We start from the raw sequence: 25,549 nt of genomic DNA on the forward strand, positions 1-25,549 counted from the left end.
ATTGTTTGCCTACGAACATGTTTGTGTGTCACAAGAATTTGTATGATTTAAATGACACTGAGCTTGGTATCCAGCACGTTGAAGAGATTCCGTGTCCCCTTCATAATCGCTAGCATGGAAATGTTCGCCACAAACACAAGCAGTAGATGGCACTGCACCATCTTTCCATTCCGTCGGTCCGATTGCTTCATGCCATAAAAAACTGTCAATCTCGTCACTGGGAATCACATGACATTGGATACCCTGTGAACTGATGTGAATTAGGGCAACATAGTTTCGGCACGTCGGCGAAAAGCGCACAATGGTAGGTCACGAATAGACGATGATACAAACCAGGAAACCGCTGCACCAAGCAAACAAATTGATTGAACCGCCTGTCCCAGGGTCGCTGAAAGTTTAGTGAGCCTAAGCATCTTCATGATCTGTGCACAAGCCGACTGGAACTGGCAAGAAACATGGGACTTCAGACCGACAGTCGGGCGCCAACGAGCAGCAACCGAGATTATACCCAAGACCAAGCTGGTTAAACATTTAGAAAGAATACTATCATCCATACTGCCAAAGTAACGTGGAAAAATCTGACTCTCAACCACACTCACAGACACCACAGCGAAACGCATGTAATGGCTTTGCTTTGCTTTGCTTTGCCTTGCCTTGCCTTGCATTACTAGACGACGTGACCCGGCACGGAAGCTGACGTCATGAAGATTTCTACTCCTGATAGACACAAATGCAGGGCCTGATGGCGGGATCATGACACGTTACAATGACATGTCTCTCGCTGCAACAACAACAAGCTGCTCGCTGATTCTCCGCTCAGTAGCTGGCCATAGTGCGGCGCCAGCTGTACTCCCTTCGCTGCTCCATTTAAATTCGCTACCAAGAAAACCACTTGCATGGCGAAGGTAAAATTTCAGTTCTAGACTCAGAAAAATGTTCTCTCTGATGAAAATGAGAAAAAAATCATTTCATAGTCCCTTTAAATACTTTTGCGAGAAACTTTCTATCTTGCAAATACTTTCAAAAGTCAGTATTTAGTAATATAACTTAAAGGGTGACTCCGGGACAATTCGAAATTCTTATAGTGACTGTGACTGTGTAAAGTTCAGTACATTCTTCAGAAATGAGAAACAAAGTTGGTTTGGCGGTCGGAGACTCGTTAATTGCCAAAACAGCTGGCAAGCGTATATGGAAACTGAAACCAAAACTCTTGAGGGCTCCCTCTCCGGCCTCCTGTACCCTGCGTGACGTCACAGGTAGCCTCGTGCGAGCTGTCGGCTGTTTATTTAGTTTCGGCACTCGCTTCATTATTTCTTCATGCGACAAGGATGACCTGCTTCCTCGATTTCGTTGTAAAGTACTCACCACCGGTAGAGCAGAACCTACAGAAAGGCGCACACAAAGAATATCTGTAAGGTTAAGCACAGTGCTGCTGGACCGCTTTTCCATGGAGGAGCGCCGAATCACTCCAAGGGAAATATTTGTTTACTACCTAATTATCTGTGGCACCTGGGGATGAGAAATTGTGTCCACTGAAATATCATCCGGTATGGCTTGATCTCGCACTGTTACTTCAACATGTTTTTGGTGCGGAGTCTCCCTTTAAATACTTTTTTCTGTAACTTCTACTTATTTTCCAAGTTAGTTTGAAGATACTTCTCTGTGTGTAACACGGAGGTTGAGTGAAAGATGCGCTTTGGCTGTACATATGCTTTAGCGTCTGAGATATTTGGGACATCCACGTCCGTCTTGGGTAGGGGTAGCATGCAGCGCCTCGGGTTTGGGAGCATGCATGAGGCGATGTGTTGTTCTGAGGGGTATGCCGGTAAACCATTGAGATCACTACCAGGCAGGATAGAAGACCTGTGCCAAAAGCCATAGCGAGCGAGGACACATAAAATATTAATAACTCTCTATTAGATTAAAGCAACAACGAGGAGAAAAATGACAGTAAATTCAATTCAATGACAATAATGTTTGGATAGTAATTTTGAAAAGCAGAAGTTACTGCAAGCTAATAAAACTTTTTGGTAATGCAGTTTTCAACTTCATGCTCTTCATATTTCTTTGATAACGAATTCTAACTGTGACGTCAAAGTATCTGGAAAGTAATGAGTACTTTTATGAGGATTTAATACTCTATCTCAAATACTTTTCAAGATCAGGTATGTGGTACCCAGTTACTTTTTTTGCCCGGAACTGAGTAACTGAACTTAAATACTTTTTGTGAGTACCTTGTACAAGCCTGGCCTCGTTTTATAAGAACATTCAACTGTCACTAAGGCTTGCTGGAATTTTGGATGATATATTGCTCACAAGCTGGTAGTTGTATGAGAAAAAAACTGTTGAAATAATGTGCCATGAAATATTTCCCTCTTCACGGTTTGGTTGAAGCCCTGGTGCAATAATGCCACCTGCCATATGGCAATCATCTATGAACTTCAACACGAAACTTTGTGCAGTTATTTGCATAGTGCCTCTTTTTAATTTTGTGAATCATTAAGTGTGAAATGAATAAATGTAAGCCTCATGCAAAATTTTCTTACTATTATATTATCTCTCATACTGCTATTATCTGACTATTATTTCTTGGCCTTGGTCATCAAGTTAAAGGCACTGTTAAAATAAAAAGTCTGATATATCAAAAATCAGATATAGGCAGTTCTGTTCCTCCTCACTTTGTGCAGCTTTATATTTGACACGTTTTATTGTATCTGTACTCTTGGTCATTCTGTGATCTCGAACATAAAAGTGTTCTATTTTCATAGAGACCAATGCAAATGCTTCGCCAGGAGCTTCTCACAACCTTAGTCTTCGTGTTTCTTGGCAACCACCCGAACTCAGCCATAGTATTACAAGCTGCATGGAATGTACAGGTATGCTGATTCTGAGTTCAATGTGATGTCAGGGTACTCCCCTGCCGAGTACCAATGTGTCTGTAACCATGAAAGAAAGAAAGTGCTATCAAGACAGCACGACTGCATGTGCCACTCCAACCAATTTTTGCACACTTCATGATTGCAGGTCAGAGGAATGAATGCATACAGAGCTAGAGCTCCACTTACAACACCCAAGTGAACAATGCAGATGGCTTGTAGGCATCTTTCCTCGCGAAAATATGTTTTACTCTTGTCACTGTACAATCAAATCACCCTGGAGCAAGGATTAAGCAGACCCGAATGCTTTTAATTTTCTATTTATCAGGGTTCCCCTCGTGCCCATATTCTTTCTTGTTGTTTCAGTTCGTACAGGTACCCTGTTTCACATGGGGTGGCTAGGGGAGAGAGGGATTTTTGGCATGATAATGAGAGAGACAGAGAAAAAAAGAATAGTTTTGAATATTTGTTGAATAATATTGAATAATCGTGCAAATATTGAACAGCCCAAGCAATAAAGAATTTTAATCAACTCAAAAAGCACGCTTTCCCGTTTTAATGTGGGTTAGGGTAATCTTATCTTGCATATCAGAGGCACATACCTTGACAAAATTTGATGGCCACAAATAAAAAGCATACGGTGTTGCTCTTGATGTGACTGTGCACATTTAGGAGTTTTAAACATAATTTTTGTATACTATACATTTGTACCAGATACCCTATGAAGGCCTTTTTGTGCCTTCAACTTTTTTAGATAGTCTCACAATAACACAGAGCGACATAAGTATTATATATGAATAATAAGAATATATAATATGCATTATATTATATATATCATAAGAATAATAATATAATATAATATGTATTATATTATATATATCATAAGAATAATATATATATAAGGACGCTTTTGATTTTCTGTTTCATAATACCTAAAGGTATATTTGTTCAGCATGCATTGCAACAAGTGCTTTTACATTCAAAGGGATATTCATCTCCGATGCATTGTAATGAGTCGTGTTTTACTAATGTCTTTGCTTGGTGCCCCCGCAGCAGATGTGAGCAGAAATAGTTCACATGGTGCACATTCACACCTATAGTGACTTCTATTTTTTGTAAATATTTTACTTGGTGGTGGTACTGTATTTAGTAGATTTGCTGGATACATAGTCTTTCATTGTAAGGGCAATGTTATAGTTCAGCAGTTCAGTTGTAGGGGAGGTGGACTGTTACGCTGTATGTAATATGGCGTAAGTTTTGTAATAAGTGAATGCAGAATTGATGGTGTGGCAATTGTTTACAGACTCATGGCAATGTTATTCGTCCTCTGATGATGCATGCAATGGCTGATTGGTACCTTCGTGGAGGGGAATGTGAGCAAGTCCGCCTTTCACGCATCTTGGACGTGGCACAGGATCTCAAGGCCCTCTCAATGCTCCTCAATGGGAATTCATTTCCTCTTGTCATCGACCTTGCCTGCCTGGCCTCTCGAAGAGAGTATCTCAAGCTGGACAAGTGGCTCAACGACAAGATCTACGAGCACAAAGTAAAGAACATCCTAAATTGGCTGTTGCGTGCAATAATAAATTTCTGGCATGTTTCAGGAGCCATTCATACTTGCATGTGTGAATTTTCTCAAGCGCCGCTGCCCCCAAATTCTTGGTGGCATAGTGAAGGAAGAGAATCTACCAAAAAGTGCCCAGCTGCCACCAGAAACACTTGCCACTATGCTTTCCTGCCTCCAACAATATGCAGCGTAAGAATATACCTCGATACTGTTGTAACTGTATTATAAGTAACGAAATACAGTAGAAAATATGTGTACTTTACTGTATATCTCAATTCTAATACAGTAGCCGACCGATTTTCCGGACTTGACGGTGACCGGAAAAATGTCCGAATAATACAGCAGTCCGAAAAACACCTTACCTCACTGATGTTTGCAGATTTCCTTTGTTTTTGCAGTACCAAAATGTTATGAATACTCCCTCATGATTCATGGTCTGTATCAATGTTTTTTGCAGCAATGTCAGCCAGGAGCTGTCAGAAACAATACTGACCATGGTGGGCAACTGTAGCATCCTGTTGAACAAACCCCGTCAGCCTCCACCTGGGGTGGTGAAGACCCCCAGGGGACTTGAGCCAGCATTTTCTGCTGCATCCATCAACCCAACCCCAAACGCTGTAGGTTCCAGAAATCTGTATTGTGCATGGCCACACCATTTAATTTTGTTTGTGGGATAGATGCATTAAGGGAATCGACAGAAAATTCTTCATATCTTGCTCGACTTTGATGAAAATGGCAACAGTTGTTGGTACTGCTTCTACAGTGAACCTACCAAAATATCACAGTGATACTGTAAGAAATTGTCCTGCTTAAAATATGTTTCAAAAGTGAGTACAACAAATGAAGCGAACATAGACAAAGCAATTGCTAAGATATGAGCTCCAGGAGCAGAAGAGAGAGCCAGAAAAGCTGTTTTGTAAACTGTCGATACCCCAACGGTTTTCATGTTACATTTGTTTTTCTACATGTTGCAACATCACGTTGCACAGCTTTTGGTGTTCTTTCCAACAAAGCTGTCCTTGGCCATCTATCTTTTAGCCTGAACCTTGGGACAAATATGCAACGCATGCATCACTGAGTGACAGCTGCCATTGAATAACCCAACTAAAATAGCTGATTGGAATACATTGTGGTGCCAAGGTGCTGTTAATCTTGAGGCATTTGAAATGTGTGCTGTAACTGAAACAATGCTTGGAAATCAGTCTAATGATTTGTTGTTTAATATGAGTATCCACCAAAAACTTTGGTTTTGGTTCACAGCAGCCACCTCAGATGGATGTGTTGAGCAACATCAGCAGCTCAATGGCCAACCTGTCCCTTGGGCCATGTTCTGGAGGAGCAGGCACCGGGGTGGGTGCGGGAGCTGCTCCCAGTGTGTTTGGGAGCTCATTTCCTACACCTGGGTCACCAGCTAAGCTATTCGGTGCTCCAAATGCTGTCGGGACAGCTCCTGCCGTCAGTGCTGGTCCTTCGGTCCCCACCTCCTCTGGCTTCTCAAGTGTTGCTGTTCCGACACTGGGAGCACAGCTGCAAGGCCAATTTGGTTCCCAGCTTGGTGAGTGTCGTTTTACTTCATGGCTTGTGTATCGTTCTAAATATTAAGTGTATGTAAAAGCTGAACCAAGGTTGTCCTGTTCACGCCATATTTATAGCTCGACAGCATATAGAATTCATTTAATCAAACTTCACATAGAAAGAACGTGTTTTCGTTTTTCTTCTCTCTCTCTCTCTCTCTGACACAACCTTCCTGGATGGTGCAGTTATGAGAAATCAAACACAGGACCTTTCAGTGTGATAGTGAGTCTTGCTCCAGAACTCCAGTGCGATGAGAGAGATACTCCATAGACGTCACCATTGCGCATGAGCATTGCACGCAACACACGAGTGAACCTGCGCATGAACATGCTTTTGTTGGCTTTGTCTCTTTGCTTTGTGCCCAGCTGCTGGCGAGTCACGCTTCAGGAATATGCAGATTTTCTTCATTTCCCTGAACATTACAAATGCTCCTAAGCTGTTCAACCACTCTCTTCATTGAACAATAAGTATGTAACCCACGGAAATTTAAGGCCAGTTCCCACGTCGCAACGATATTTTCCGTGACCCGAGCAGGATAGCGCTGTGTGCTCGCTTGTATGTGAGAACGGCAAGTGGAAAAACAGTGCTAGGTTTCTAGCGCTATTTTCTTGTGCTCTAGAACGAAGCGCTCTACAGTAAAACCTGCGTGCAATGACATACCCCGTAGAACGATCGTCTTTACTTTTACTGTCAAAATATCCATTGTCTCTAAGAGAATGGACCCACGCATAACGATAAAGTTCGCCGTTCTGAGTACTCGTACAGTGATGCCTTCTGCGGACCTTTTTCACATACGCATCGTATCTTCAACGAGATGGCGTCTCTCCAGCGAACAGGGACCACGCTCCACACGCGCCAAATCTAGTGAAGATGGAGATAACCCTCTCCGGCGCCTCACACCCTCGCACGTTTTTAGTACAGAAGTCCTACACGGGAATTGAAGGTTCCCTTCGGAGATGGTCAGTCGAAGTCTGGTGACCTGCTGTTCACAACATTTCTGCTCCCGCTTCCTGCTTTGACGCATTATCGGTGCCTCGGTCACCAATAGCGTCCCAGCCAAAGAAACTGAGCGCAATAGACTTGGATGTTAACTTAGCGATCATCGAGGATCATCTCCGCGGAAGGGTGGCATCCATCGTGCGAAAGCACGGCATATCGCAGTCGACAGGGCAAATACGAAGCGCAAAATCAGCCTAGAGCGTGCATACGAATAAGTTGAAGACGCATGCGTAAGCGCACTTCACGCTGTAGACGTTCTCAAGAATTTTATCGTAGAGCGCGTGCTGCCTGGTCATTACGTTGCCCACCTCAGCGCAGTTGAATGTGACGTTGTGCATAGTATCTACAACGGCAACCAAAAGCAATCAAAGCTAATGAACTAGAGTCAAACCTCGTTACAGCGAAACGCAATAGAGCAAAATAATTTGATTCCCCGGCAGAGTGCCATAGTTAAGTTTGTGCCTCGTTAATTCGAAGTCGTCTGGACCGCGGAAAAAAATTCGAATTAAGTGGGCGTTTGAATTAAGCGAACCTAGGCACATGGTGAAGGAAAATATATTTATTTGCCGAAGAACTCGCTTATCTTCGTTTGCCACTTTCCGAGAATGACATCGCACGTCAAAGTTCGTTCAAGATGGGCTACAAAGTCCATCATATCGCTGTGCGCACGCTGTTGGCTTAACAAACTTCCGAAAACGAGGGCGCACGTGCAGATTCCTCGCAGCTGCTGTCGTCACTCTGTTCATTTGTGTGAGCCGTGTTCAGAATGATGTGCCCAGTGAGACTTGTGGCACAGGTCTGTTCTGTGCCTTTTATCCTGGCGTACTCTTCAAAAGACGGGAAGCCCTCCTTGGAGCTTGCATCACAGGCATGAGCTTACAGCATGTTGCAGATCTTGCGGCTGCGATGATTGCCACTTTTTTTTGTTTGTTGTCAGCGTCTTGTACTTCACCCGCGGGCTGGCTCCACAGCCCACAGGCAAGAAGTAGACTTCGAAGTGGATCTCAACAAGAGCACGAAACGAAACCAAGCGAAAACGCGTTCGCATAATCTGTAATGGCAGCACAGCTAGGACACTGGCTGGCAAGGCAGCGCTAGAAGCAAGGAGGTTGCTCCGCGGGATTGACGGCTATGAAAGTGAACGATGAAAGATGAAAGTCACTGAAAAGGTTAGCCAGCTGTAGGACTCGAACCCACATCTTCTGGATTGCCGGATGGATTTCTTTCATGAAAGTGAAGTCAGCAAGGGAGCAAGGACGTGGTTTTTATGGCAGATCATCGTTGCATGGGTTGAAAGCCGACGGATGATGATGAAATTCGGCAGGAAACTTACGAATTAAGCTGGATACGGGCCAGTTTTCTTCAAATTATGCAGTCAGATTGCAACGCGCGAAGACGGGACCGCAGCAATCCTTCCAATTAACCGGAATTTTGAATTAAGCGAGATCGAAGTGGGTAGGTTCTACTGTATTTTAACTCCCTCTACAACGAAATACATACTGTCTAGCTGCCGTCTTGATACAGCGAAAGAACGAGATAAGGTTTATGACCCCAAAGCTGACTTCAGGGTCACGAAAACGAAGGGCGCAAGCAGCGTCCTGTTCCCGCATGGCGGCATACGTAACGAAATCAGCCAGATGATTTTCTTGACGGGGACAAACATGTTGTAGCAACGAAGAGCCTTACAGATGACGCACTGCCACAGACGTACTTAAAAGGTTTGCGGAATCTCAACACGATATGGAGGAAATTGCGGAGGCTTTGGCAGCGTACGAACAATGCGTAAGGCCCTCTGTTTTCTGCTGCGGCAAATTCAAAATTCCGCGGCACTGACTTGTAAATTCCGTGATTTTCCGCGGCGAGCAACAGCTGCATGAAATGGGAGACACTTTATTTCCTTGGATATTGTGGGAACAAAAAATATGTTATAAAATTACAGATTCAAAGCACTGTTGTGGCTCAGCATTACATACATGATATTTGTGTTCTCATCTGATGCGGTCTGTCGCCCGAAATCATTTTATACCTGCTGAAAGATCTTTCAGCATCTACAGAGTTCATAGGAACTTTATAGGAAGGAGTTTACAATACATGCCCTGGGGAAGTTACATTTTTAGTGCACCCCTTTTTGTTCTTGGGCTGTAGCCATTATTTAAAAGTCTTAACTTCTTGAAGGCAACCTCCCAGATATCAAATCAAAATCCCCCACTGCTACTGCTAAACCGCATACGGGAGGGACGCCGCCCCTTCCTCAGGTGAAGTATACACAATAAACTTGGGCTAATGTTATTCTAATTTGTCTGTTATTCTGTTTTGTGCCGCAGCATAAACAATTTCATAAAGCAGGCTTCAGTTGGCTGCAGGGAAGCGTCAGGTGAAGCCCACTTTCGGGAGGTGTCGTTCGTATTCGGCGAATAATCAAATTATCCGGAAACCCGAATATTGGGTATTTGGATTTGCGGATCGGATACTTCGAGTGATTGATATTCGATTCGAATTTGAGAACTCTAATATCCACACACCCTTAAAAATAAAGTATTCCGTGAAACTCTGTGCCTAACGAAGGATTCCGCGATTAATTCCGAATTCCGCGAAATTTCGCGGAATCACGGAATCGCGGAAAACGAAGGGCCTTAACAATGCGTGACACCGCATCTTCTAGGCACGACGCAGACGTGAATAACCGGCTGTTTCACGCAAGAATAAAATGCGTAGGTGCTGTTTGACGCTGTATTTGTAGTTGTTGTCATTTTTCACGAAAAACTTTTCCGCATCCTAGTGGGAGTTGTCGACGCTTATGTACAGCGCGCGCCCTTGCGAAGGTCACGATTCGTGACCTTCAATTTGATACAGCAAAATGTTTGATATGACAAAAGAAATTGCAGTCCCCGTTTGTTTCGTTATATTGAGGTTTGACTGTATTTTCAATAAAATATTGGTGTTTCCACCCTCTTTCATAGCATCCATCGTTAGCGTTGCTTACGGGATAACGCGCAACGCGACTTCCATAGGATGGCGCTGGCCTAGGTCAGCCCTCGTGTAGCGATATCCCTCGCATAATGATTAAATTAGCAATAACGTCCTATATCGTTATATGCAGGTTTCATTGTATGTGGGAACTGGCCTTGAGACGTGGAAAATATAGCACTGTTTTATAGTGCTGTATAGCAAATCGCCATATGTGGGAACTGGCCTTTAGTATGCAAAATTGGGACAGGTCTCATAATGACAATGTGGAAGTCAATCTATTAGATGTTCACTTTTTAATGGTTACACGGTGGAGAGTGTACCTTGAATTATAAGAACCTTTGTGCAGTGTGTATTGTGCACTGCACTGCACACTACAAGAAGGGGGTGACTGAAGAAATGTGGTGGTGAAATCCTAGACACTGATTAGGAGATGCTTGCCGAGGGCTGGGATATGTGTTGTGCAAGAACTTTACATAATACAGTGCGATAGAGGGGTAATCGTTTCATATACTGGTGAAGCATGATACCCACCGCACATAAGACAGGGATGAAGTAAAGAAAGGCAGGACAGTTCGCTGTCTTTCTTTACTTCGTTCCTGTCTTATGTGCGCTGTGTATCATGCTTAAGCCCCTCCGGTTTTCCACGATTCCGCGAAATATCGCGGTGGAAATATCGCGGAATTCTTCGTTTGGCACGGAATTTCATGGAATCCCTTATTTTTATCCGAGTTCTCAAATTCAAATCAAATATCAGTCACTCGAAGTATTTAATTTGTGAATCGAATACCCAATATTCGGATTTCCGAATATCCGACTATTCGCAGAACATGAAGGACACCTCCCGAAAGTGGGCTTCACCTGATGCTTCCCTGCATCAGGCCTGCTTTACGAAATTGCCCATGCTGCTGGACCAACACAGACAGATTGTAGTTTAGCTTAAGATAACGTTAGCCCAAGTTTATTGTGCATACTCCGCCTGAGGAAGGGGCGGCGTCCCTCCCATGCACACTTTAGCGGTGGCAGTGGGGGATTTTGATTTGTTGCTTGGGAGTTTGCCTTTAAAGACAAATAATGCCTACAGCCCGGAAACAAAAAGTGTGTCCTAAAGATGTAACTTCCAGAGGTATGTTTGTAAGCTCCTTCCTATAATCTTCCTATAAATTCTGTAGATGCCGAAAGATCTTTCAGTAGGTATAAAATGATTCCAGGCAACAGACAGCATTCTTTGTCAGAGGAGAACACAAGATATCATGTATGTAATGCTGAGTCACAACAGTGCTTTGAAACTGTAATTTCATAAAATATTTTTTGTTCCCACATTATCCAAGAAAATAAAGTGTTGCCCATTTCAAGCAGCCGTTGACTGCTTGCCGCGGAAAATCGCGGAATTTACAAGTCAGTGCCGCAGAATTTTGAATTTGCAGCAGCAGAAAGCCAGGGGCCTTAATAATGCTTCACGAACTTTACATAAATCTTAGGTGGAGACAATGATCTTGAAGTTTGCTTCATGGAAGAAACTATACGTGATACATTGGCACGTCAAGTGAAGGAAGTGAAAATAAAGAGACTAGAACCAACATCCAGCACCATCCGTGGAAGCGTAATGTTGTCTCAGTGTGCCCTGCTGATGTGCTGTCACAGATTATGGACATGAACCAATTGGCAGCCTAGGCCAAGCTACTTTGGCAAGCTACTTTACCAAGTTGCAAGACTAAAGAGGGAATACAACTTTATTTAACATGGCCTCTGATGGCAGTATTCATGATTGAAGACTTATCACTATATTGTTCTTCTGTCGACTACCTCTTTCTACATATTTTTTCCGCTGCTTTTGCTTTCTCACAAAATTTGGTTGGCCTAAGAGATTCAGACATAATCCAGAAGTGGCGCTAGAGAGTTTTATTTATTTTTTTTAGTTAGTTTTAAACAACTTGGTATTTTGCACAACAATTATCTTCGCATAACATTTGCATGTCTGTAGCTATTGCTGTTGTGAAGGTCCCAAGATTGTGTCGATCCCTGTACATGCCACGAGGATGTATACTCGTGCATGCCACTTGCATGGAAACACTGTAAGGAGAAATAAAGTACTGCATATGAGAAGGACTGAAGGCATATATTGTGCTATCAGCTTCCATAAGGTTACTCAATTAAAATGAAATTCAAGGATTCTTGTTGCGCCTACGCTGCACAATGCACTCTGTCAAGCTGTAACGACGTTTGTGAAGACCCACCATGGGTGAAGATGCGAGGTGCTACCTTGTATCGCCTGTTCAGTACTGTAGAGCAGTTCGTGAAGACTTTCCTTGTATTTCACTTAAGAATGCTGAACACTGAAGGATGATACCCCTCATGGTGTAGGAAGGAATTTGGTGTATTCTCAAATTTAACCATCTCCAATTTGACAAGTTGATTTTGATCTTGTGGGGAGATTGAAATAATTGTGCTTTAAGTAGACTGCAAAAACAAATTACATTCACTCTCTCTTTGTAGAATTGATGCAAGTAAGTTTTTGAAGCACTATGGAACTTGTGGTGCTGGTGTTCATGAGTTCCTATTATGCTGCACATTTCTTGTAAAGTAGGCAAGGGAAAGTACAGCGCGATACTTTTCTTATGCCTTGCTTCTTCTTTCTGGGGCTATAAACAACATCGGGGTGTCTAACTGTATAGTGATAACTTTTCCATTGGCGTGCACCAGTGTTCTTTGGACACCATCACCAAATCCTTCCTTGACTCAAATTCAAATTGACTGTTCTTTGTACATTCCAGATGTGGCAAGCATTTTGCCAGAGATGAACCAGCCAGTTTCGAAGGAGATTGAGGATGAGGCAAACAGTTACTTCCAGCGGATATACAACCATCCTCCACATCCCACGCTTTCTATTGCTGAGGTGCTGGACATGCTGAAACGTTTCCAGGAATCCCCCATCAAATCTGAACGGGTAAACTAGATGGAAACTACTGTGACAGTTATGTGCAGAGTGTTAACTTTTGTTGCAGGATGTTTTCAACTGCATGATCAAGAACCTGTTTGAGGAGTACAGGTTCTTCCCACAGTACCCTGAGAAGGAACTAATCATCACAGCTCAGTTGTTTGGTGGTATTATTGAGCAGTCGCTTGTCACGTGAGTGTCACTAATTAAACAATATCAAGACGCTGCTATACTTGAAAGGAATTTCTTCATTTCAGTTACATGGCCCTTGGTCTGGCACTTCGCTACGTCCTGGATGCTCTGAGGAAGCCTTATGGCACAAAAATGTACTATTTTGGCACAACTGCATTAGACAGATTTAAAACCAGGTGAGCCATAATTTCTTAAAGGTCTTTATTTCACACATTAGTGAGGGTAAGTCAATTTGCACTTGAGCTTCTATACAAGGTCAAGAATGTTAATTATTGAAGATTTGCTAAATCTTTCCATCACCAGGGGAATGATTCCTAGATTTAGCCATGTGCTGCATCATTACAAGTACATACCTGCCAACTCTCGCAGTTTATCTGGGAGACTCCCGGATTTATACTGTTTTGTACGGTTCTACGATCAAGAAACAAACCTCCCGGAAAATGCAGTTTCTCCCTGTATCTATTGAAACGCCAGCTTTTGGTCTGGCCACATAGACATAACCTTCAGTCATCAATCCTATCACCGCTCTTCTTAGATTCGAGAAAATGTGATACTATTAGTGTGTTGGCTTACCACAAGGCGTACATGCTTATCTGCACATGTGCAGTCAAATTATTTTTAACATGAAACAATGTGTTGTTCTTGTGACACAAACTGAAAACCGTAAAAACAATTTGCATTTTGAAAATCATTTATGGACACTGAACACCTGCATTAGTATTGCAAGTGCTGGTGAAACAGACGGAATGGAAGTACAGAGCAATGACATGTGCAGAATGTGGGATGGTTTACTGATGAGCACATCTCGGCTCACAGGTTATCAAAAGAACAAATGTGGCATGTTCTTTCTTGCACTGGCAATGCCTTCCGCATTTGTTGTGCCGGTGGGAAACTGTACGGTTTCACTGCGCTTTCACGTGTGAGGTGCAACCTAACAGTAATGCATAGTTCGGAACAGCGTCATTCATTAGCGCTGTAGAATCGCGATCCTCGGCTGTGCCGTACAGCTGTGCTTATCACACAGGATCGTTTCTGCGACGTTCATGTTCAGCACTGCTTTCATTTCATCTAAAGCCATATATGTCCTTTCTATCATATGTAACAACAGTGAGTGCAGTATCAAATGATTCTGCAGCATTATCGCTGTCCTAGTTGGTATTTTTAACATAGCGGTCGCACAACGCTGGGGTTGCGGAAACTATGTCGAAGTATCGTCACATTCCCCTCTTTGATTATCGCTGTCATGGCATGTGTCCATGATTTGGTTATTTTTCGCTGATAACTGGTTCAAGCTTCGAAGTACAGCAATGCGAAAGGTCACTATCACAAATCAAAACTGAAAACACGCGTTCAAGATGTGGGTTCTGGCTGCGCATGCAGTATCATGGTAAACAGCGGTATTCAGCTCACCACCAACAAAATTCCGATATACAGTCAAACCTCGTTACAACGAAACGTATAAAACTAAATTAGTCACCGAACTGTAAGCCTCGCACTAATGTTCAGAGTTCGTTGGAATCCACTAAAGCCGACTGTGCTAACGATGCATGGAGCATAGCGTGGTTTCGCTGAAGCGGACATTAATGGTGGCTGCAAACAACTGTGTATTGGTTTCGGTTAGCGAACGTGTAGCGACGCATTCACAGATGAACGTAACAACTTCGAAAGCTGAACGTAACAACTTCGAAAGCTCTGCGCGTTGCTTTGCAGCTGTTCTAGTATTCATTCATTCATGTACATTGGTGTTACCGCAACGTACATATTCAAGCGTGCAACCCGCAACATCTTGGTAGTAAGCTGCTATGGTATTCGAAAATAAAATCGAATATTCAAACTTTTTTGAATATCAAATTTTCGAATCTGAATCGAATATTGCAAGTATTTGATTCGTATTCATAAATTTCAATTGTTTGCACACCTCTACCTTTTATGGGATTTCCACTGGTGCACAACCTCCGTGTGGGCCAGCCGACAACCGTGTGGGCCACCTGCTCCGTGTTCCTCTGTCTTCCCTGCTTGACACATTGCAAAGCAGAACGCGTATGCTCGAACCACCGCAATTATCGGTGAAATGGCAAACTACGCACAAGAGCACATGATAGGCACGTTGAAGCAGAAAGGTGTTGTTTGCACACCTCTACCTTTTATGGGATTTCCACTGGTGCACAACCTCCGTGTGGGCCAGCCGACAACCGTGTGGGCCACCTGCTCCGTGTTCCTCTGTCTTCCCTGCTTGACACATTGCAAAGCAGAACGCGTATGCTCGAACCACCGCAATTATCGGTGAAATGGCAAACTACGCACAAGAGCACATGATAGGCACGTTGAAGCAGAAAGGTGTTCGCAGTCGTTGTTGACGGCAGTAACGACAGCAAGATACAGCTGTATCTGATCGTTGTGATGTCTTATGTGAAAGAATCAGACCTGGTTGAGAGCCGACTGCTTTGTTTAAGCTCTCTGAGAGGTCCAGATGGGCCTTTGAAGTTCAGACGCATTGCCAAGGTAATACTTGGTACTATATCCATACCACACTGCAATGCTAAGTGTGAGCGACAGTTCAGCATCGTGAAGAAAACAGGAACACTGTCTCGTGCCTCCATATCTGACAAAACTCTTCTGCATGTTCTTGGCAACTGCTGGGGCAAAGCCTCTAGTGTTGTATGCGTCAACAAAAGCCTAGCAACGTTGCCCTTCTCTTCTATAAAATATCAAGTCTATTTCTCTACAAACGTACCCCCTCCCCCCTCATGTTTTAAAACCGCCCTCATTCAGTTTTCCCATATAATTTATAATTGCACTGGTGTGAAAAATACAAAGTTGTTTCTCTTTTAGTTGCAAGTTATCAAATGTAAGTTGTGCTGAGGTTAAGGATACTGTCATTTCTTCTTTCTTGGAACATTGTAACTTGTATGTTTATGAGCCACTCAAATGTGGCCTCGTCTTTAGCTTTCAAGCCATTTAAATCCGAAGATATTACTTGGAGACAAAACCTCCAGAAGGTTTGTTCCGGCCTTAACCACCCAGATAAACCTTTTGCAAAATTCGACTGTACAGTCATTATTCCAGCATGAGCAGTATTCGTAACATTCGTAACATCATTCATAGCATGCTAGCAATTGTGGGAGAAACTGAAACAAAATTGAAACTACAGGAATACAAAAATGCAGCACAGGTACTATTGTAGAAATTGTGTAATTTGACATGACCAACGCTCAGTGATAGTGGACACAATGGTACAGTGAAAGTGAAGACAATGGTACAGTGCAATCCCGTTAATTCGAACCCAAAGGGGACCAAAGATTTGTTAGAATAAAGTGGAGTTCAAACTGAAAGGAGCCTCTCTGAATGAGGGCTTGTTGCGTTGGCAGCACATGCTAGCTGTGTCTGAGACGTGTTGTGGCTCGCTAGGACTTGCCGCATGTATGGAAGTATAAGAGGCTGGTTCTTACCAGAATATTTATTGACAGACAAAAATCAAAACAGCTGAGGCTAGAAAATAATCTTATACGTGCCTGCGTTCGTTTTTTCAGCCGCGACTATAAACGCTGTTTGCAATCTTGAGCCCAACCCAATCGCGAACCCTGAGGACGTAAATATCGCCAACACAATTCAAGAAAATATCAAAATTGTTGCCTTTTTCTTGGCTGTGTAGTCAACAGGAAGGGTCTTGACTTCCTTAAACCGGCAAGGATTGCTTGCTTTGCCGATTGACGAGCAACAGCATCGTTCCGTGCCGGTCGCGTTTGCGCACACCATTACAGTGATTCAGTCCTTTCTCCTCTGGTAGAAGTATCACTTTCCTGAGAAATGGACTGATAAGTAAACTTAACATTAACCCTTTAACTGGCACATTTAAATGATTGTGCCAAATAATTTTTTATGGCAATTTTTCACTCCCTGTGGTCCATTCAACACTGAGTAAAAAAACATCTGTTTATGCAATTTTCGAGAAAATCAGCAGGTTGACAATTTTGTTGAGCTGCCAGGTTAGGGTAGCAACACAATATGCATCGGTAACAGTTTCTTCCTTATTTCCTCTTGTGAAAAGTTAAGAAGCAGTTCTTGCCACTCTTGAGGCACAAGAATACTTCGCATTTAGAGCACTTGAAGCCAGACACTCCTGTAGGACAGTGCACAACGACCTCTGGATTGCGAGGATTCCGGCATTTCCTTGCATGTTGCACATCTGAGAAGAGGAAAGCCACCTGGGCACCGTTCGCATACGACCTGTTGATCTCCTGCAATGGGCCAATGAGATGTGTTATCGTAGCGCACATCAACCGAAGGTTTCGGATGCTTATACCGGGGCTTGTTCGTCTGCAGTGGGGACAATGTCGGCCTACCTACCGTAAGAGGCACCATGGGTCTGCCTACATCCTTCAGTGACTTTGCAATTGCAGCCCTGAAACTCTTGAGTGGCATGCTATTTTCTCCGAGGAGGCTACAGTCTCTCTTGTGCAGCAGCCAAGCATTTGAAACAGTAACATCAAGAATATAACCAAAAAGTGGCAGATACCACCTATGGGATTTCATTGGAGTCTTGTACAGGTGTACAAGCATATCTGAAAGGTCGATCCCTCCCATATGCTCGTTATAGGCAGAAATTATAGATGGGCATTTGATGTCAACCTTTTTCTTTTCCTGACTGTAATATCGTTTCACTGTACCGAGTGGTTCAACGCCATGTGCGTTGCTCAGTAGCGAGACAGGTTTATTGTCAATCCATTTGATTGCAATGATGCCTTCTGAAGAACGGTAGTCTATTGCTCCATGGCTCCCCTTGATGAGTTGCTTATCATTTTTGAGAGCCTTATTTGCACCAGCCGTGCGGTTGGAGTGAACGGTTCCGACGCTATGAATGTTCAGCTTGTCTTTCAGATACTTGATGAGGTCGAAGCTCGTGAAAAAGTTGTCGAAGAACAACACAGTGTTTCCAGGACTTCTAATTGTCTTGGAAAGCACAACCACAACCTTAGATCCAAATAGCAAATTGCTCTCCTCTTCTGTCATCTGCGCACCAATGAATGTGGTTTTACCCTGATACAGTAGCATGTTGTGGATGATGCCAGTTGAGCTTGCCCTACAGTAGATTTTGAAGCCCCACTTGTCCGGCTTGTTGGCGATGTATTGCCGAAGGTTCCCTGCCATCTTTCCTTTGTATGCGACCATAACTTCATCAATACTCTGCCTGGTGTCTGCTTCAATCTTCAGGAATTGCTCCCGAACTTTCTCAAAGAGTGGCCGCACCTTGTGAAATCGATCTTCGTGATTGGCTTGGTCAAGGTTGTCCGTGAAGTGAATGTATCTTCGCAGCTGCTGGAGCCTTTTTAGGGGCATGGTGTCAGCTATAGAAGCAAACCTAGAGTTCATGGACCAGTAATCCTCAAGCGAGGGAGGGGTACACTCCCATGAAGAGCAGTATTCCAAGGAAGGCGTGAATTTCACTTGGTGTAGTGTTCAGCGAACATCCAGTCTGTTGCACAGAATAGAGGTTTGTCTGCTGGCAGATATGCAAGATTATCTCATCTGTAAATATAGACTGGAAGTACTCAAAGGGACTCCTAACAGATGTGGGCTTTGAGAACACAGGAGCAGGTACCTCAAAATTTGTTATGTCCATCTTCTTCCAAATTCTTTGCCTGTTTGGACGAATGTCAATTTCCAGGGCCGCTTCATTGGTATCTTCGGTTGGTAAAGTTGCGAATTTCTTTTTTCGTTTTGCGCTTTTTTGGTGGTGCCCCTAGGTCGTCGAAGCTGATCTCATTTGCGAACACTTGGGCGGCTTCATCTGTTCCACAGTCCACGTCAGTTGTATCTCCATCTGAGTCGTCGGGAAGCATAGGAACCAAAGCATTCCTATCTCATTTTCCTTTAGTGCCGTAAAACGATGCACATTGAAAAGCCTCCATGCCTGTAATAGCAATGCAAGAAATCATCGGTCATCACAACTATGATTGCTGTCCCAGTACCCACAAAGGACAAAGACAGATTCCCGCTAAAGCATGCAAATAACCTCCTTATGCTCCAACCGACATGTTAAGCACATATATCCCATTATACCCACGTTCCATCATTTGTAATGGTGCTCAAAGCATGAGAAAACCGCCACAGCAAAGATGCACGATAGGCGGCATTACCCCGTAGCCTGGCAGCTCAACAATATTGTGGACATTGTTCAAGCATCTGCAGCTCTTGTCATTTGCAACAAAACTTTGAAAATGTGGCATGAAATCATCCTGTACAGACAGAATATAAGGAAAAAATCTGCATTCTCTCACCTTGTTTATTTGTCGAGAACAAGCTTCGTTGAAATGCAGGCAATCTGAAGAAGAAAGGCGCGCGCATTTGAGTGCGCAAATGTGTCAACTATTATACACTAGCACCATCTATTGGAAGAATTATCACTTAGACCGACAGTAGGTTCCCCGAAGTTGGCAGGACTGCAGTTTGCGTTGTCATAGCACCATTCTTCGAAGAGAAATACTAATTTTAGTATGCTCGACAAAATTGTCGAGCAACTGGTTAAAGGGTTAATAAGTGAAGGTGTCCCTTGCACGCCGGGACACCAGCGTGCTCGTAGCGGCTCCCGAACCGATGCATAGTCGGGAGCAGCCGGGCAATCTCGTTAAAAGAAACCATTGCAAACGTTCATATGTTCGAAATACCGGATGTTTTCCCACCATTGAAATACACATGGCTTTGCTGAGACCTGAGCGTCAGTTCAAATTATCCGGAAGTTTGAATTAAGAGATTCCAAATTATAACAGGATTGCACTGTATCACTGTTTCCTCTCTATCTGTTGTGAGAGGGGCCATGGCATGTGCAGTAAATGCAAAGAACAGTGTCCTTCACTTACGAAGTCTGTTAAATTTGAGCACATGGAACTTTGCTACATCAAGCATAGAAGCTCTGACTTTTGCTGTATTTCATAGATGCATCAGAAATGATATGTTTGTGGAATTTGTTAATTTGGCTCAGCTGCATGAAAGACTTGACAAAGCTTCAATGTGCAGATCGATATGCCTGTTCTTGCTTACACCTACACTACTTGCAGTTCTCGTGGTGGTGCTGTTAGAAGTCAGAATTGGGTCACTTACATTGCAGGTTGAAGGATTATCCTCAGTACTGCCAGCATCTTGCTTCAATTGCACATTTCAAGGACTTTCCTGAGCACTTGAAGGAGGTAAGGTTGTGTGTATTTTGCTTCACTAATTTCTTCACTATTTTACTTTACATTCTGTACTTGTCTGTTAATTCTACGTTAGCTAATTATTCAGCATAGACTATATTTAGGGGCTGACTTTCTCGGGTTGTGCCCAATTTCTCCTCGAATTCCAATCGTGTATCACAAGTCACATGCACTATTTAATAGTAGTTTGTGTACATGTCTGATGTAAATATTATTTGAATGCAACAATAAAGTATGCTGAAGTATGTATGTTTGACCAACATATACACTTCATGTGCGGGCGGCCTGCTGGACAGGAAGCAAAGCATAATAACCTGATAACACCCAAAATATATCAGTAGCACCCAATTTCACCCCGAATTATAGATTTAAAAATAACATCCGATTTTTCCCTCATGAATTTGGGAAAGGGATTTAACCCGAAAAAGTCAGACCCTAACTATATTGAATAGTAAAACCTCACATTTTGTAAACTACAAAATCTACACGACACAATTTCACCTCCTATTATACTCTTCCTTTTTTTTTTTTTTTTTTCCTGTTGATATGATTCACGAATATTTGCTTACGCAAATTATACGATTCACAATAAGAGTCAGGGCACAAGCACATTTCTAAAGATGCAATCTTTCAAAACGAGTTCCACGTTTTTGAGTTTTGGTTACTTAAAATAGTGCAGGATTTTGGTGGTAGAAATCAAAAGCTTTAAGAATTTGTATGAAGAAAATTCTATGTCTGGCACTTATTTGGAAAGAAAGAAAATCTAAAAAAACAAAACAAAAAGTAGAACTAACCAAGGAGGCCTAATTTTTTGTATCTAGCTGAATGGTGAAACCAGTAGTCGCATAGTCACACTTGATTGTTTTGTTCTCTGTAGATTGTGTCCAAATGTTCTTGAATAGTGGTTAAAACTTAGGTTTGTTAATGCAGTATGTAGATTATGGTGCAAGATCCCAGGAGCCTCCTAACCGTCCTCAGGGTCCTACATTACCCCACAACCTAGCAGCACTAGCACAAGGCCTGAATTCTACAGCAGCCCCTAGGATTCCACCAACTGTTGCTCCACCCGTGGTTCCTCCTGCAAGTGCAACGGTAACAAAGCCTACTCCAGTAGCAGGAAAGGTTGGTTGTGCCAAGCTTTTACTGGGTTGTTCACACTGCATCTACTGGAAAGTGGAGTTAGTGATCACTTGAATTTGTTGCGTAGCTTTCTTCCCATCAGAATCTGTGCGCTCTGAGGTGTGTTGGGGTATATCGCTGCTTAAAAAAGAGTTTCTTTGATCTAGTGAGCATGCTTTATTGTCATGGCTAACACAGTTCTTTTCTATGAATATGCAGCCATCGATAGCAAATGCAACAAACATAGACACACTATTAGGAGCCACAGAAAAAGATGACAAGTTGGTGAATCCTCCTGAGCCCATCCAAGACAAGGTGGCCTTTATCATCAACAATCTTTCCCAAATCAACCTTACCCAAAAGGTAATACTGTTTTTTTGGGGCTGTGCAAGTAGTGACAATGTGATCCGATTTGAATATGAATAAAATACTAATTCTTATTAGCTGTATAGTAATACAGTGAAACTTCACTTCAATGAACTTCAAGGGAATCACTTAAGTAAAACATTGCTCTCAACTCAACTGAGTGAGCATAGAGAAGTTTGCTGTCACGAATTAAAATAAAAACCAGGTATTTACATTATATTTTGCATTATTTACAAATGCACTTAGATTGCTGGTACTAAACGCTTTGGGTAGAGTGCAGCTTCCTCTCTGCTGTACTTTCGCTTCAATACAGAATGGTCTCCTCGTAGGGGTTTCTGCACTTTCTTTGGTCCAGACACTAAAATTGTCTGTCTCTCGTTTAAAGGCACTTTTCTAGGTAACACTCATATTTTGCTGAAGACCATAGGTCGCAGCTGCACACACACACAACAAAGGCAATGAAAGACAAACCTTCTTCTCTCTTCTTCTACAGACAGTGCTTAAATGGGAAACACAAAAAAGAAATAATGAGCACTCAAAGTTTAAGGAATTCGTGGGTTTGCACCTTTTACTCACCGCTGACTTGGGCATCATACTCTTGGTCCATTTTCTACCAAAACAATTTTTTTTTAAATATTATAACCTAGTATGGAAAACTGACTGAATCTGGTATCAATGAAAAATGCATACCGTATTTTATCGAATCTAAGACAACCCCCGAGTTCAGGGGACACGAATTTGGAGAAAAAAAAAGAACACAGGTTGGGAGGCAGTATAATAGTTGGAAACAATGCACAATGCCATTTATTCATCGCCACTTTCTTTGTCGCTGCCTGCCCACAGCTCATTGTCCTCCGTTCCATCCGAAGCATTAGATTACCCATACTTCATAAAAGCGCGCACGATAACGTCGTCAGGCACGTTGCACCAAGCGTCCAGCAATTGGCACAGTTCTTGATCTCTCCCTCTTACTTCAGCCATCCTCTAACATTTGCTTCCGATACTTGAAACCGCCTTGCCTCTGCTAAAGTCTTGCCGCATTCAGTGGCGAAAGAGATAAGTTTGTGTTCAAGCGCAGCAGAGTAACAACGCCATTACAGTGAATGAAGGCTGTCCCCATTTTGCCCGTATTGCTGCCGTATTTGCATTGCTTTGTTTGTTTGGCTCGTGCTGAAAAACCACAGCACAGCAACCACAATACATGGTATCAGTTGCGCTGTGCTATTGACCTGCTCCCGACTCTTTCTTGACCTCGTTGTGGCGCGGATAGTATTGGAATCTAAGACGACCCCCGGACTTTGGAACATAGGGGTTTGGAAAAAAAAGGGTCATCTTAGATTTTAAAAAATACGGTAGTTAGGACTGCAAAATCACTTCTTATGCATGTGTGTGTGTGTTGGGGGGGGGGGGGGAACTGTGCCATTGATGTCTGCCATGTGCAATGTAAAGCATCATTAATGACCATGTCCTACATTTTTTTTGTTGCTAGGATTGTCATCCGTGTAATACGGGCTTTACCATTGGCCGCAGCTATGAGCAAATATGAAATTGAGCTGTTTATTTTTAGCGTGGATCCTATGCATGCATCCCGTGTGGCATGACGCTAGTACAGAATGTCCAGCATGGGAAGATTGTAAACACATTATACCCCTGTCAGACGGGCACATATACGGCCTTAACGGTCACGGCCGTAAATGTATCCTGTCATTAACTCCCTGCCAGACGGTCAGCAATAAGGCCTTTGCGACAAAACTGAGGTAGAAGGGCAACGGCGTTCCCGCAAGACAGTCTACGGCATTCCATCGAAACTGCCCAAGCCTCGTTACCAAGCACACCATAAACAGGATTTATCACATTTAATTCAATTCGAAATTAAATGTTTTTTACCCGACGTAATATTGTCTTTTTTTTTTTGCACTTTGCTTCGCTTTTTATCCCATCTGTACAAGTGCTACGTTTGTAGTTACACCCTCGAACCACTGCACGCGGCATCGCACCGTGTCGTCTGCATCCAAAAAGTCAGACGCCACTCAAGAAAATATGCAAAGCACTTAAAACCAAATATAGTTTGCTGTTGTATTTTGACAATACCAACAAAACGTTGTTTTTTCGTGTACTTTCAGTAAGAAAAAGCGTGATTTCGCTACATTACATTCAACGTTCACAGACTTGTTTATCGACAAAATGCCTTCACGGGTACCATCTGGCAGTTCCCCAGAGCTTAGGGCCGTATGTAACTTACGGCCATTCCTTAATGCTGTAACTTTGAAGGCCGTATATGTGCCCGTCTGAAAGAGGTATAACATTGTGGTACATCAAGTGGCATGACTGAGAAATTGTAGATGTAATTGTATGTACATACATGTCTGTCCTAGACAAACGTGTTCATTAAAGTATGTTGTCATTTGTGTTTTCCAGACAGAAGAGTTCAAAGAGGTGCTGAAAGAGGACTTCTGGCCATGGTTTGCCCAGTACATGGTTATGAAGAGAGCATCAATTGAGCCCAATTTCCACACGCTATATGCCAATTTCTTGGACACACTCAAGATAAACGAATTGAGCAAGCTGGTGCTCAGGGAAACATTCAGAAATATAAAGGTTTATCCTATTTTCTGCCTTTCTTAGTAGTAATTTTTTCTTAGTTTATAATAGCAATGTATTGTGATAGTGTTTTTATGTGTTGCTAGCTAGTTGTCTTGTCTTATAATTCTGCCTATTTTGTGGGAAGGACCATGACTTGCCTGTCAAAATTAAAACTAGCACTTAAATTGAAGCTGGATATTTTTGCAGGTTCTGCTTCGGAGTGACAAGGCCCTTGCCAATTTCTCAGATCGTTCCCTTTTGAAGAGCCTTGGTCATTGGCTTGGAATGCTGACCATTGCAAAGAACAAGCCCATTTTGCAGATTGTAAGTCCTTGCACGCTTGCATTATGATGTTAATGTTTAATCGTACTTCCTTTTGTAGGACATCGATATCAAGTCACTGCTAATTGAAGCTTATCACAAAGGCCAGCAAGAGTTACTTTATGTCGTTCCATTTGTTGCAAAGGTTCTTGAATCATGTGCAAAGAGCAAAGTAAGTAACATGATCGTTTAATTGACAAAGGAGGTGATTAAAAGCTCTCTTGTCTTTTGTTACTGCCAGGTGTTCAAGCCTCCCAACCCATGGACTATGGGTATAGTGAATGCTTTGGCTGAGCTGCATCAGGAGCCTGAGTTGAAGTTGAATTTAAAGTTTGAAATTGAGGTTCTGTGTAAGGCCCTCAACCTAGATATAAATGTGAGTTACATATAGCATAATTGAATCTTACTTCGGTTATTTCTTATATAAAATAGGTGCATCCTCTAAGTTGCAATTAAAGGGCTCGCTAAGAGAAACACTCATCCAAAATTTTGACTCCCTCAGTTTTTCAAAATAACTAATAATATTATAATAATAATTTGACTTATATTTTGACTTTTGCTTTTTAGGTATTGCTCAGTTTAGCAATTTTCTGATATTTTGCATGAACCCCATCATCCTAGTAGTAGCCCTGTTTTCCTTACAAATGTGGACTTGTCTCAAACTTGACAACAAACTTTACAAGTACTTTTCCTTATCTTCCTTAGACAAGTCCTGCAATCTCACTGATATCACATTTATGCATCTTGCATTTATGACTTTATGTTGTTCATTACCTCTGCATGCTCTATAAATGAATTTTCAGAGGTCATTGGGTTCTTTAGCTGCTTTGACTCCACCATAATATTAACCTATCTG

At 42.6% G+C, this 25,549-nt stretch overlaps 1 protein-coding gene across 2 annotated transcripts in view; it reads left to right on the forward strand.

Moving 5' to 3' along the window:
- The window catches only part of LOC135377804 (CCR4-NOT transcription complex subunit 1-like), a 78,747-nt gene that overhangs the window by 26,411 nt on the left and 26,787 nt on the right, over nt 1-25,549 (forward strand). For both annotated transcript variants that reach the window (XM_064610493.1, XM_064610494.1), the window contains exons 12-26: nt 2,769-2,876; nt 4,180-4,422; nt 4,481-4,632; nt 4,901-5,060; nt 5,704-5,998; nt 12,759-12,931; nt 12,990-13,114; nt 13,180-13,290; nt 20,220-20,298; nt 21,235-21,426; nt 21,643-21,786; nt 24,208-24,387; nt 24,580-24,696; nt 24,755-24,865; nt 24,935-25,069. In XM_064610493.1, the coding sequence (XP_064466563.1) occupies nt 2,769-2,876; nt 4,180-4,422; nt 4,481-4,632; nt 4,901-5,060; nt 5,704-5,998; nt 12,759-12,931; nt 12,990-13,114; nt 13,180-13,290; nt 20,220-20,298; nt 21,235-21,426; nt 21,643-21,786; nt 24,208-24,387; nt 24,580-24,696; nt 24,755-24,865; nt 24,935-25,069 (2,325 nt within the window). The remainder of the gene's footprint in view (nt 1-2,768; nt 2,877-4,179; nt 4,423-4,480; nt 4,633-4,900; nt 5,061-5,703; nt 5,999-12,758; nt 12,932-12,989; nt 13,115-13,179; nt 13,291-20,219; nt 20,299-21,234; nt 21,427-21,642; nt 21,787-24,207; nt 24,388-24,579; nt 24,697-24,754; nt 24,866-24,934; nt 25,070-25,549) is intronic.

The sequence above is a fragment of the Ornithodoros turicata genome, chromosome 1 (assembly GCF_037126465.1).
Source record: "Ornithodoros turicata isolate Travis chromosome 1, ASM3712646v1, whole genome shotgun sequence".
Taxonomy (NCBI): Eukaryota; Metazoa; Arthropoda; class Arachnida; order Ixodida; family Argasidae; genus Ornithodoros; species Ornithodoros turicata.